General features: G+C 49.5%; 1 protein-coding gene across 4 annotated transcripts in view; it reads right to left on the bottom strand.

Annotated features, from left to right (window-relative positions):
* Window positions 1-5698: 5698 nt before the first annotated feature.
* Window positions 5699-13669, bottom strand: part of CDH3 (cadherin 3) — a 107857-nt gene continuing 99886 nt past the window's right edge. For all 4 annotated transcript variants that reach the window (XM_082711692.1, XM_082711690.1, XM_082711689.1 and 1 more), the window contains 4 exons: window positions 12501-12707; window positions 10126-10256; window positions 9583-9729; window positions 5699-6580 (listed from right to left, as the gene is read on the bottom strand). In XM_082711692.1, coding sequence (XP_082567818.1) covers window positions 6371-6580; window positions 9583-9729; window positions 10126-10256; window positions 12501-12707 — 695 coding nt within the window. In that variant the 3' untranslated portion in view covers window positions 5699-6370. The remainder of the gene's footprint in view (window positions 6581-9582; window positions 9730-10125; window positions 10257-12500; window positions 12708-13669) is intronic.

Genomic DNA, 13669 nt, shown 5'->3' on the forward strand with positions numbered 1-13669 from the left:
AAGATCCTCAGATCCTGCCTGCCCGTCTACAGCTGCCTGCAGGCCTGGACAGGTCCAGGCTGGTGCCTCCTCAGTGGATGAGGATGGAGTGGAGGGGAATCAGGTTTTGCCAGCTCCAGGATAGAACCCAGGTTGCTGAGTCAGGCTTCTCTCAGGGCTTCTTGGACTCTGCCTCCCGCCCTGGAGTGGGGGCAGCGGCTCAGGCCTGGGCACCCTGGACCCCCTCCTTGCCTGTCTGACTTCATCTCCCACAGCACTCTTGCTCTTTCCCCGCTCTGACCACAGTGGCCTCCCTGCTGAATCCCACCAAGCACACTCCTGCCTCAGGGCCTTTGCACTTGTTCCTTTTATTCAAACATACCTGCATACTTGCTCTCTAGTATCCTCCAGTCTTTTGGCACACGCCACCTTCTCAGTGAGTCTCGCTGACTACTAGAACTGAGCCCCGCCCCCATTCTGTCCTTCTTGCACCCTATCCCAACTTGATCTTCCTCTAGAGCCTCAACCTTTCACTGTTCCATGTATTTTGTCTTGCTCACGGTCTCTCTCCCAGTGAATGTTGTTAGCAGGATCGCCCGTAGACTGGGCAGGAAGGGCCTCTGCATTGTGCTTTAGAAGGCCCTGCTCTGGCTCTCCCACCCTTCCAGGAAGCCGAGTTGTGACTGCTAGAACCTGGGTCCCCTCCCTGTCCTCTACACCATTCTTTGCCCAAATGGTCCCAGGCCCTCCCCAGGATTGTCCAAAGGATAGCCAGCATAGCCCAGGTACACATTCCTAGGCCCAGGGGATAGAAGACTGTCTGTGAGGATCAGTGGACAAAGCTTGGATGCATGATCTGGGGTGTACACACAGGAACCTCATGGTGTGGGTAGAAAAGTGGGTTGAGGGGCGCCTGGGTGGCTCAGTGGGTTAAAGCCCCTGCCTTCAACTCAGGTCATGATCCCAGGGTCCTGGGATTGAGCCCTGCATCAGGCTCTTTGCTCAGCAGGGAGCTTGCTTCCCCACCTCTCTCTCTGCCTGCCTCTCTGCCTACTTGTGATCTCTGTCTGTCAAATAAATAAAATCTTAAAAAAGAAAAAAGAAAAAAGAAAAGAAAAGTGGGTTGACCACTGCTTCTAGGCTGAGGGCTAACTCTGCCTGAGCTGTCACATTCTGAACCAGTATTCCAGAGGTCTGAAAATCCAGATTAAAACCTGGCTTTCCAGATGGCTGTGAAAATATCCTTGTTCCAGTAGGAAGATATAATGTTTTTATTTAAGAGTTTAGTCAACTCGTATGGTATGTGGGCTCTACACACAATTTTGCCCAGAGCCCCCAATATATTAGGGCTGGGATTTCTAATATTTTCTGCATTTCTATATCTCCAGCACCTAGACTAGTGCCTGGCACAGGACACATTCTTGGCAAATAGTTAAGTGAAATGGGGCCCCAGAAATGGTTGGACATGCTGTGGGTTTTCTATGCTAGAGGCTCAGAATCTCAGGGTCAGGTGGGGTCAACTCTGCCTTGCGTGGGGGCCTCTCTGCCATATATGAAGACCCTCTCCCACTGCCTCTCTGCCCTACACCCTGTTATAGCTGCAATAGAGAGCCCCATGCAGATCTCAATCCCAGGATCCTGGAATCATGACCTGAGCCAAAGGCAGACGCTTAACTGAGTGAGCCACCCAGGAATTCCTATTCATTTTTTTTTTTTTAAAGACTTTATTTTTAAGAAATCTCTACACCCATGGTAGGCATGGATCTTACAGCCCAAGATCAAGTCTCAGGCTCCACCGACTGAGCCAGCCAGGCACCCCTGGGATTTTTATTCCTAATAGTAAAAAGAGTTCATACTTGGCAATCAAGGAGATCTGGACCCCAAAACTGTCTCTATCACTTCCTGTCTATGTATGGCCTTTACTCTCCTTACCCTCAATTTCCTTTTATAAAGGGAAGCATGAAAACGCTCTGCCAGGGCTGCTGGTGGGAGAATGTAGGTAACTGGCCAGACACGGCCAGATACTGACTGCCGCCACCGCCACCGCCTCCATTATCACCACCAAAACGTCCAAGGCAGTTGCTGGCAAACCGCGGACTCCTGTGCAAGGTGCAAGTCAGCCAGTGGGCTGGCCCTGCCCTCCGACTCCCTTCCTGTAGACCTTGCCCTCTGTGTCCATGCTGGAAGGCGCAAGGCCAACCTGAGGTTCGGGTGAAGAGTGCCCTCTGCTGGGCGCTTGGGGGAAGGGCTTGAGGGGAAACCACTACCGCTCTCACCCCTGAAGTGGCTTTGTGCAGATGGAAATGTCTCCCTCGGGGTGGGACGTGCAGTTTCCACTCAGAGGAGATAAAGGAGCAGTAACTGGGCCTGTCAGTCTGTCAGCAATCACCACAGTAGAGATAACACTTAGGCGGCCTTGCATTTAGTCCTCCATCTTAAAGATGAGAAGAGCGAGGCGCAAAGATGTTAAGAGATTTGTCTAAGGCGTCATACACTGGCAGTGCTGGAATTTGAACCTGCGCCCTGAACCATGCTTCTTTAGTGAAAAGTGGAAATAGCTCTACATTTAGCCAAAAAGGAGTTGGCTCTCTGTTTTGGAAGTGGACATAACACGGTGTGGGCTGGAAAAGGGGCTTTCCATAGTGACTGCCCTCACCCACCAAGCTAAGCTCAGGGCCCCCTGCTGACTGGACATCCCTCAGCATTTCCTTTCCCAGATCTTCTCGCCGCTCTCGCCGCATCCCTCGTGGACTGGGAGTCAAGGAAAGTCTGTGCTGAGAACAAGAGGCAATGAATTTGAGGCCTCAGCTACCTGCCTACCTTCCAAGGATGAGTCATTTCCCTCAAGCTGCCTCAAGGGCCTGGACAAAGCTCACCTGGGGAGATCGGTCCTATCCGCAGCCCATCTGCTCAGGTTAGCAGCAAGGGAAAATGCACGAAGGGAGGCCTGGGCTCTGCCCACCTCAGCCCCGCTGGACGGATCCCGGAGAGTGCCTCCTTTTGGAAACTCTTCTCTTCTCCCATCTGAAAAATGACCGGGGTGGATTGGGGGGCAGTTATCAAACTGCTCTGCATTTGGAGGTTAAGGAGAAACACCAGGAAGATGAGGCCAAACAGGCAAGTCTCTCAGCCACCTGACGCCCTCCTCCAACAAGTTCATTGAAAAAATTAATTTTTTTTAGTAATCTCTACACCCAGCGTGAGGCTTAAACTCAAGACCCCAAGAGGAAGAGTTGCAGGCTCCACCGACTAAGTCAGGCACCCTTACAATTTCATTTTTCTTTATTGGACTAGGGATCTGTGACTTTGGATTTTAAGCCTGGGGTGGACATCCCTTAACAGAGTGAGTCTGAGGGGATCCTTTCAACAGAAAGCTGTCATCCTGGACTGACCCCTCCACTTGGAAGTGGGCAGCCTTGATTCCAAACAAGGCCACGGGGACCCCTCTCACCCATCCCTAGTCACGGGAGGACTGGCTCTGAAGCATTTGCAGGGCTGGGTGCTCCAGAGTTTGTTTCAACATTGTTAAGGAAAAAGACTAGAATCATTCACGTCCATGCGTGCTGGTGAGTTCCAATAAATGCTAACCCATCCCGACTGGGTTGCAGACATTAAGGCAGCCTCCTGAGCCCTGTTATGAAAGGTATAATGCAAAATGTATGTGAAACATGGGAGGGAGACATTGGAAGGATGCATACCGAATTGTTGCACCACAAAATAGGAAGGATCCACATTCCAGGTATGTCAAGTCAAACATCCAGGCAGTTGCCACTGGTATGGCCAATGAGACTGATAATTTATGGGTGCTAAACTCTGAGTGGTTAGCACCGGTGACTTAACATATTTTGACTTATTACAGGCCTGGGTTTTTTTTTTTTTTTTCCAAATCTCTCAGAGTTCCATTGCCAGGGGAATCTAGATCCATGAACAGAGCCCAGGCTTGGCTAGAAAAAGCCACTTTTCCTCCTCAACACCTTCCAAAACTCCCAGGGGAGGAAGGCCAGCCTGCACAGTGGCTGTTTGGTTTTATTATTAGTCTCTGCTGAAGATAGAGTTGCAGGCCTTATTCAGGTTTTTCAGAGAGGAGTTTAAGATAAGGGGCAGCAGGTGTTTGCTGGCAGAGACACCTAATCCTCTCACTTTATCTGCCAAGAGCAGCAGGGCCCTGGTGGAGGGAGATCCGACCCCCGGAGCCAGAGGCTGCAGCGGGAGGGAGGGGCAGGAGGTGGCCCGGACCTGCAGGCTAAGGTGCTGCCCACCAGGGACGTGTGGGAAGGTTTCTCACCCAGTTGAGTTCCCCTTTGATTTCCCATCCAGGGCCTAGGTTTCAGGACACCCTCAGTGTCCTCCTCCAAAGCCTTGGTCCCAAACTTGACTGTGCATCAGAATTTCCTGGAAGGCCTGTTAAGTCACATTTCGGGGCTCACCTGCACATCTCTGATTTCGGGCACTCATGCTGCTGCCGCCCATCCAGGAACTGCATTTTGAGCGCCATTGCTTTAGTCACTGTTGTGGGACGAAAACTTTTATTTCAAGTCCAGCCATCCCTTTGGCTTCCTTCCACATGCTTTTCTCTTACTTCATTGCACATAAGTTAAACTTCGCTTTAACACAGGCTCATGTGGAACTGTTCTTTCCCCGCTGTCTCTTCACACCACCACCGCCCCGTTCCTGCTTCCCTGTATTCTTACGGAAAGTTCCAATTTCATGGACATCCTGGGCGAGTTCTCTAATTTGCTGTCTGGCTTGATTTTGATGATGATCAGGTATCATTTAAAAAAATACAATGAAGGCATTCTTTAAGGGAGGAAAATCCCCTCTGAGGATGACTGTGAGGATTTGTTTAAAGGAAATAATTGAAGTTATTTGGCCCTAAAGTGTATTAAAAAAATGGTAGCTGTTACCAGTGAACACAAATAGCACTTACAGCGGGCCAGATAGGAAGTCATTTAATCTCCATAAAAACTCCCCATGGGATACATGAAAAATGTGAGGCAAATTGAGGTTAAATGGGACTTGCTAGAAGTAGCAGACTTGGACCCCTCCCTGCCTTTCGATGCGGAGCTCCACCCCTCAGAAGTCTGCCCAAACTGCAATACCAGAACACAGCCACACTCTGCCAGAGGAGAGTCGCCAGTAGCTCTGGTGGGGCTCAGCCCAGGGGTGAGGGGGTTAATGGCTCTCCCACACAAGACAGCAGCTCAGAATTTGTAGAGAGAGGAATATCTGGCTGGCTCAGTCAGAAGAGCTTGTGATTCTTGATCTCATGGTTGTGAGTTCAAGCCCCACGTTGGATATAGAGATTACTTAAAAAAAAAATTGTAGAGAGGAGGGTAGATTTACCCTTATTAGGCCCAATGGGCATGTATACAAATCCTGAGGGGGCACCTGGGCGGCTCAGTGGGTTAAGTCTCTGCCTTCAGCTCAGGTCATGACCTCAGGGTCCTGGGATCAAGCCCAGTAGGGCTCTCTGCTCAGCAGGGAGCCTACTTCCTACTTCCCCCTCTCTCCCTCTGCCTGCCTTTCTGCCTACTTGTGATCTCTCGCTCTCTCTCTGTCAAGTAAATAAATAAATAAGGCCAGCAGGGTTAAAAAATGCTCACTCCCCTTGATAATTCTAAAAACCAATGAATTGGGCACTGAAGTAAGTGAATGGTGTGGTATGTGACTCACAGGGCAATAAAATTCTAATAAAAGGAAGTTCACTCCCCAAGGCACCTCTGGGAAAAATTCCTTTAATAAAAAAGTTGTAGTACATTTACACGATTGTCATCACCCTTTATCTACAGCACTCAATAGGGAAAATAAAAAACAAAGGACAACATAGTCACGCTCAGTATAAAAACGCAGGAATCCATTCCAATAGATCTTGTTGCTTGGAGAGGAGAGAGAAGTGGCGGGGGCACAGGAGCCGAGCAGCTCCGGCTGGGGCATCCGGAGCAATCCGAGGGACTGCTGAGAATCCGCCTCTAACTTTTTGAGGACAGCATTTAAAAAAAAAAAAACCCAGGTTGCGGTAAGAGGACTCATTCTAGGGAGAAGGGTCCATTCCAGAGAGAACCTCTTCACTGGAGGGTTTGGGGGTATTGGGGGATGGTCAGAGTCGGTCCGGACATTTATGGCAGGTGACAGACTCCCAGAAATTTGGCCTCGGAGGCAACCCTGGCCTAGTCTAGAGGTTTCCGGAGGTGAAATCAAACTGCCCAAATCCCTCCATTCTGAAAGGCTTAGAAACCAGCCCTTCGTGTCAGACGTGAGGGCCTCTCTCCTCCGAGTCGCTAAGGCCACTTCTTGACAGGCTCCCAAGTCCTTGGATGAGGGGAGGGCTGAAGCTCCTTTGGAGAAGCTGCTGCGGCCCAACCTTGAGTCCCTGGTCCTGTGGGCAGGCGGCCTAGTCGTCCTGGCCGCCGCCGTACATGTCTGCCAGCTTCTTGAAGCGGCTGCCCCACTCGTTCAGATAGTCATAGTCTTGGTCCTGGTCAGAGGCTGAGGAGGTGAGGGAGCTCAGGGAGGCGGCGTCAGAGCCGCTGCCCTCGTAGTCAAACACCAACAGGGAGTCGTAGGGCGGGGCCGTGGGGTCTGTGTTGGCCGCCTTCAGGTTCTGTGGCGACAAGAGCAGGCGGTTAGGAGCGGCGCCCGGCCAGCCCGCAGCTGCGGGGCTCGGGCGAGTGCAGCCCACCCTGTGGAGCCTGCGTCTCCTCCACGAGGACATCTCTTCCCTTCAGGAAGGTTTTGAGAGGTGAAATGAAGTAATGCACATAAATGCTGAGCACTGAGCCCAGTATATGCCCAGTGCACGGTGGGACAGGCCAGAGGTCAAGGGCAGGGACTCTGAAATCAGACAGCTTGGGTCAGAACTTGGGCTTCACGCCCTGGTTTTGTGACCTTGGGAAAACCCCTTAACCTCCAGGCGCTGTTTTTGTCTTGTCTCTAAACTGGGAGACTTCATATGGTTTTAGAGGAATAAAAAGTACATGTTAAATATACGTAAAGTGCTTATTAGACTAGTACCTGGCACACAGTCGAACATGATCTCCTCATTCGTAAAATGAGGAAACAAGAGGATTCCCTCCCTGCAGCTGGTGTGGGGACTGAATGACACCGTATTTGCAAACTATCTAAACATCTGTCCAGAGATGTTCTGGAAACGGTCTTCATCTGACTGGAGGGAAAAGTTCCAGGTATTTAGCTCCATGGTACTTTCTCAAACCATCTGCTCTGAGCAGCCTTCCCTGGATGCTTTTGTATCTGCAGCACGCTCAGATACGCTCCTGCTGAAGAACAGAGTCCAACCACCAGGCTACTTCTAGAAGGCAGGAGGCCAGCAGAAAGGTTCAAGGTAGGGTCGGGTATCTTGACTGCCCACCAAGCCCTCTGCCACTGCTGCTTCCTCACACTCCCTAAGATCCATCCATCTATGGCGCCTGGGCAGCTCAGTTGTTAAGCGTCTGCCTTCAGCTCAGGTCATGATCCCAAAGTCCCGGGATCCAGCATCGGGCTCCCTGCTCAGTGGGGAGTCTGCCTCTCTCTCCCTCACTGCTCTCTCCCAGCTCATGCTTGCTCGCTAGCTCTATCTCAAATAAATAAATAAATAAATAAATAAAATCTTAAAAAAAAAAAAATATCTCCCCCCCCTCTATCCACCTATCTTTTCCTCCCTCCTTCCTAGACTTCCTTCCTTCCTCGTATTAAGAACCTCCACTTATGGGGCACCTTGGTCGGCAGAGCATGCAACCCATGATCTTGAGGTCTGTGTTCGAGGCCCACATCAGGTAGAGCTTACTTAAGAAAAAAAAAAAAGGGGAGGGGGGGCTTGGGTGGCTCAGTGGGTTAAAGCCTCTGCCTTCGGCTCAAGTCATGATCCCAGGGTCCTGGGATCAAGCCCCACATCAGGCTCTCTGCTCAGCAGGGAGCCTGTTTCCCCCTCTCTCTGCCTGCCTCTCTGCCTACTTGTGGTCTCTGTCTGTCAAATAAATAAATAAAATCTTAAAAAAAGAGAGAGAAAGAGAGAAAACCCTTCGTTTATTGCTAATGAGGTACCAGCCTGTGAAGGCACCTATAATCTATCTCCTATGTACTTAGTTCAGTGGTTCTCACAACCCTGGCTGTATATTCAATTTTTAGCTTGGGGAGCTTTAAAAAAAAAAAAAAAATCAGAGCCTGAAAACCAAATGAATCACTGCTTTCCAGGCATCACTGTTTTTCAAAATCCTTCAGATAAACCAAATCTGCGACCAGATTAAAAGCACTGGAGACACTCAGCTATTATCAACAATAACTATCATTACCTAGTAAATGCTACTTGTCAAGTCAGGGGTTCCTAGACTTAAATTACTTGGGATTTTTTTTTTTTAAAGATTTTATTTATTTATTTGAGAGAAAGAGAATGATCAAGAGCAAGTGAGCATGGGGTGGGGAACAGAGGGAGAGGGAATTTTTTAAAAATTCTGAAGCCTTGGGGCACCTGATGGCTCAGTTGGTTAAGCACCTGCCTTCAGCCCCGGTCATGATCCCAGGGTCCTGGGTTCAAGCCCTGCATCAGGCTCCTGCCCAGCAGAGAGCCTGCTTCTAGGAAGCCTGCTTCTAGGAAGCCTGCTTCTCCCTCTCCCTCTGCTGCTCCCCCTGCTTGCGCTCTCATCAAATAAATAAATAAAATCAATTAAAAAATATTCTGAAGCTTAGATCACATCCAGATCAATTGTATCAATCTCTGCAAGGAGTTAGAGACATCAGTAGTTTTTGAAGTTCCCCAGGAGAATCCAATATTTGGGAACCATTGTTCCAGATGCTCGTGCATCCAATCTTTAAAGCAGCCTATAATAGGGGAGCTTGGGTGGCTCAGCTGATTAACCACCTGACTTTGTTTTGTTTAGTCTTTTTTTTTTTTTTTTTAAAGATTTTATTTGTTTATTTGACAGACAGATCATAGGTAGGCAGAGAGGCAGGCAGAGAGAGGGGAGGGAGCAGGCACCCCGCTGAGCGGAGAGCCTGATGCAGGGCTCAATCCCAGGACCCTGAGATCATCACCAGAGCCAAAGGCAGAGGTTTAACTCACTGAGCCACCCAGGTGCCCCAAGCACCTGACTTTGGGTCAGGTCATGATCTCAGGGTCCTGGGAACAGGCTGTTTAGGGCTCGGTGCTTAGCAAGGAGCCTGGTTCTCCCTCTGCCTCTACCCCTGCTCGTGCGCACTCTCTCAGATTAAGAAAAAGAAAGAAAAGAAATGAAAAGAAACAAAAGGAAAGAAAAGAAAAGAAAATGCCACCTATAACAGAAGGCCCCAACTCTGCTCCACAGTGGGGTCACCTGGGACATTTAAACATTCAAACCTAGGTAGTCTGGCTGCACAGTTTTCTAACTGTTTTATTTGTTGAAAAAAATGAATAAATCATTCCTAACCTATTGTTAACTACTCTGCAACTTAGAATTTCACGAAGGAGAAAACTGAAGCCCAGAAGTTACTCAAATATGCCAGAGGTCCCACAGCTGGTTGATGAGGGAGGTAAGGTTTGAACCCAGAGCCAAGACCCCAAGCCCACGCTCTTTCTTCCATGCTGCTAATGCTTGAATAACAGGTTGCCCTCAGTTGGCCTCCAGGCCTCACCTCGATGATGAAGTTCCCGATCTCATCTGGGTTGGCTGGACGCGGACGGTACATGGGTGTGGGAATGAAGGTTGGCGCCACATCGTTGCGGAGAACCACCTCAGGACGGGCCTCCAGACCCCGGTGCAGTTGGGTGATGTCATAGTCCTTCATGGAAGTGAAAGAGAGCATGGGATTGAGAACACAGCCCCCCATCATTTATGTTGCAGCCCACTCCCCTGCCACGTGGGTGTCCTGGTTCATGGGTAGGACTTAGAAGACAATCTTCGTCAGACATTTCTGAAAGCCCCGGTTTCCATAGCTCTTCCTCCCAAAGTAAGCATAGGCTTGAGGCCACTCTGACTAGGATCACAGCGACCGCAGCTGTGGACCAGACACCCTCTCGGAAGAGGAGAGCTGGTGGTCAGTCCTGCGTGAAGACCGATGCGTTCAGCCAGAGTCTGGTCAATGCAGCTAATGTGGTTTAGTTGGTTGGAACAATGACCCCTGCCAGTGGCCCTGGAGGCATCTAACTCCCCACCCCTAGACCACTCAGTGCCTCACCTGGTCTTCCTCACCACCTCCCTCTTCACCATAGTAGAAGACATTGTCACGGGTGTCATCTTCTGGGAGCAGAAGGGGCTCCTTCACCTTCCTCTTCCTCCTCACCAGCAAGAGGAGCACCAGCAGGAGGACTGGAAGAGTTAGGGAGGGTAAATATTTTCCCCCGCAATCACATAGCTGGCCAATACCCCTAAACCCTCAGAGCCCCAGCTAATTTTAGATCCCTCTCCTTGGTAGCCAGTGTTTTAAATACTTCGATAGCTGCCCTGCACCTAGGAAAATCCCTAACTCTTTATCCAAGTGTACAGGAGCGCCCCCTGCCTGTGCCCGTACAAATACACCGGTGAGCGGGTCTAACACACCGGCCTCCTTGGAGTGCCTCAAATGCACCCAGCACCTTCGGCTTCGGGGGCTTCACCTGGGCGCTCCTCCCCTGGAGCACTTAGCACACGCGCAGCTACAGCCTAGTACCACTCTTGGCAGCAATCGGACCTCATCCCCCCACCCCCCAAAACAGTCTGTATCATTTACTGTCAGTCTGGCCTCATCGGTGATACTGGTCCTCAAGGGACTCTCCCACCAGATGTTATTTTCCCAACAGGACTCTTTTCCAGTCCCCAGGTGACCCCTAAATTAGGCACAGACGTTAAGTTAAAAGCAAGACAGGGCAAGTCTGATGTGGTGCAGGAACTGGAACACAGGTGCAAATGCTATGTTGGTGTTTCAAGAGGAAGACTGGCTTTTAGGTGTATGGTTGGAAGGGCCAGCAGGCTACTGGGACATGGGGGTATGGGCCAGCAAACGCCCGGCTGTTCTCCCTAATGCCAGGACTGCCTCCAGTTAATCCCATGTATAGAAGGGTCCCCAGGAACCTCTCTGTAGCTGTTAAATTGACACGATACGGCCACTATTCACCTTTATCACTTTGGCCTGTTGACAGAACTGACGTCCATCTCTGGCCCAACACAACAGACCTAGTCTTCTTGGGGAGTCTACGGTTCTCATATGAATCTGAACGGATTCTGCCTTAAAATAGGACCATCTCTCATCGTCTCACCCCTAGATTACAGCAATAGCTCCTTAATGCTCTTCCTGTCTCTACCCTTACCCCTGCACATTCTGTTTAGTAGGAATCCTGTAAAACTCAAGTCAAATCACATCACTGCTTTGCTATAAACCTTCTGATGACTTCTTTCTTCCTTTCTTCCTTTCTTTCGGATTTATTTGGCAGAGGGACCACAAGCAGGGGAAACATGAGACAGAAGGAGAAGCAGGCTCCCCACCAAGGAGGGAGCCTGACATGGGGCTTGATTCCAGGACCCTGGTATCATGACCTGAGCCAAAGGCAGATGCTTAACAACTGAGCCACCCAGGCGCCCCAATGACTTCACACTTCATCCAGACCCAGCATGATGCTCCACCACAGCCATCACCTCTCTGACTCCATCTCCTACTTCTTTCCCTTTTGCTTTTTCCACTCTAGCCATTTGTTGTTTCCACACACCAAGTACAGTGCTGCCTCAGGGCCTTTGCACTCGCTATTCCTGAGATATCTTCATGACTTGTTTCCTCACCTCTTTCAGGTCTTTACTTGAATACCCCTTCTCAGAAAAGCCTTTCTTACCCAACCTACTTGAGATGGCAGAACTCCTCTCTGTGCTTGCTTTTTGTCCATACCAACACCAATTTCTCTGCCAGCTGATTCGTCTGTTCTCTGCACTGGAAAGTAAGCTCCATGAGGGTGGAAAGAGGTCTGTTTTATAAAGTGCTGTACCCCAGTGCCAGAAATAGTGCTGGGTGTGCAGGATGTGGATTAAAGCTTGCCCTTGTTAACTTCCTATTGGACTGCATGTGTTTCTGTGTAAGGACAAATTCAGAGAATGGAAAAAGCCAATGGGAAAAATTCTACCTTTAAAGAACTTAGTTTGTAACTAAGCACGTCTGCCCCCTAGACCAGGGCCTCTCAAACCCTAGCATGCAATGGAACCCCTGGAGGGCTTGTGAAAACACAGATTACTGGGTCTTAGCTCTAAGCTTCTGAATTAGTAGGTCAGGATGGGCCTGAGAACTGGCCTTTCTAACAAGTTCCTGGCACTGCTGATACTATTGGTCTGGTGATCGCACATTCAGAACAACTGCTCAAGCCTCTAGACGACATGACAGCAGGGCTCATTCTGTCTGTTCACCACTGTTTCCCGAAAGCCTGGCATGTTCCAGAAGCGCCATGAACATATACCCACTGAATGACACCCCTAGAATTAAGAGCATCAGGAACAGATGGGCAATGTTGGGGACGCCTTTGTCCTAGCAGTTCAGGGTAGAATTGGGTCTTTGAATTACCCCATCCTCGGAGGAGAAAGAGTGTGGGTACTTACGCAAGAGAGCCAGGACAGCCCCCAGGATTGGGAGGAGGAAGCCACCCTTCCAGGGGTCGGGGCAGGTATTCACATGGCCATGGCAGTCACACACGGTGGCCTTGATCACCGTCAGCTGTTCATTGTTGCCACGGTCAGTCAGAGAAAGGTGTACATCGTAGATGTCTTGCTTGAGGAACTTCTTCAAGGACAAGGCCACTGTGTTTCCTGGAGGAGACAGAGAGGCCACATCACCACCTTCTTCTTTTTTTTTTTTTTAAAGGATATTTATTTACTTAAGAAAGAAAATGAAAGGGGTGCCAGGGTGGCTCAGTGGTTTAAAGCCTCTGCCTTTGGCTCAGGTCATGATCCCAGGGTCCTTGGATTGAGCCCCGCATGGGGCTCTCTGCTCAGCAGGGAGCCTGCTTCTTCTTCTCTCTCTGCCTGCCTCTCTGCCTACTTGTGATCTTCTTCTATGTGTCAAATAAATAAATAAAATCTTTAAAAAAAAAAAAAAAAAAAAAAAAAAAAAAAAGAAAGAAAGAAAATGAAAGAGCACAAGAGGAGGATGAGTCAAAGGGAGAAGCAGACTCCCCACTGAGCAGGGAGCCCAGCATGGGGCTCGATCCCGGGACTCCAGAAAAACGACCTGAGCTGGAGGCAGTTGCTTAAGCACCTGAGCCACCCAGGTGCTCCCATTGTCTTATTTTCTTAAAATCAAATCGATAGTCACAGTATCTTTAAAATAATGAAGGTTTTAAAAAGCCATGTCATGCAGAGCCGATAATTTCTCAGCATCATTAGCTGCTCAACTGTTCTCAATGTGAACCCACCAAAGTACATTATTCCCGCGATAACTAATTCTATCTTTTAGCCTTCATGCTGACTGACCACCTGTTTTCCTACCTGAAAGTTCACTACCTTTTATTATTACAGCGTTTTGCCACTGTAATAGTAAATATGTTTATGCCTCAACTGTCAGATACAATTTCAGTACCTGAAACACCGATATTTCTGCAAAAGCATTATTTTTTTCATAGATTTATTTATTTCAGAGATAGAGCCCAAGGGTGCAGGGGAAGGGGGAGAGGCAGAGAGCGTCTTACGCAGACTCCACACTGAGCACAGAGCCTCACAAGGGGCTCGATCTCAGGAGCCTGAGGTCATGACCTGAGCCAAAATCAAGGGTC

The sequence above is a fragment of the Mustela nivalis genome (genome assembly GCF_964662115.1).
Source record: "Mustela nivalis genome assembly, chromosome: 18".
Taxonomy (NCBI): domain Eukaryota; kingdom Metazoa; phylum Chordata; class Mammalia; order Carnivora; family Mustelidae; genus Mustela; species Mustela nivalis.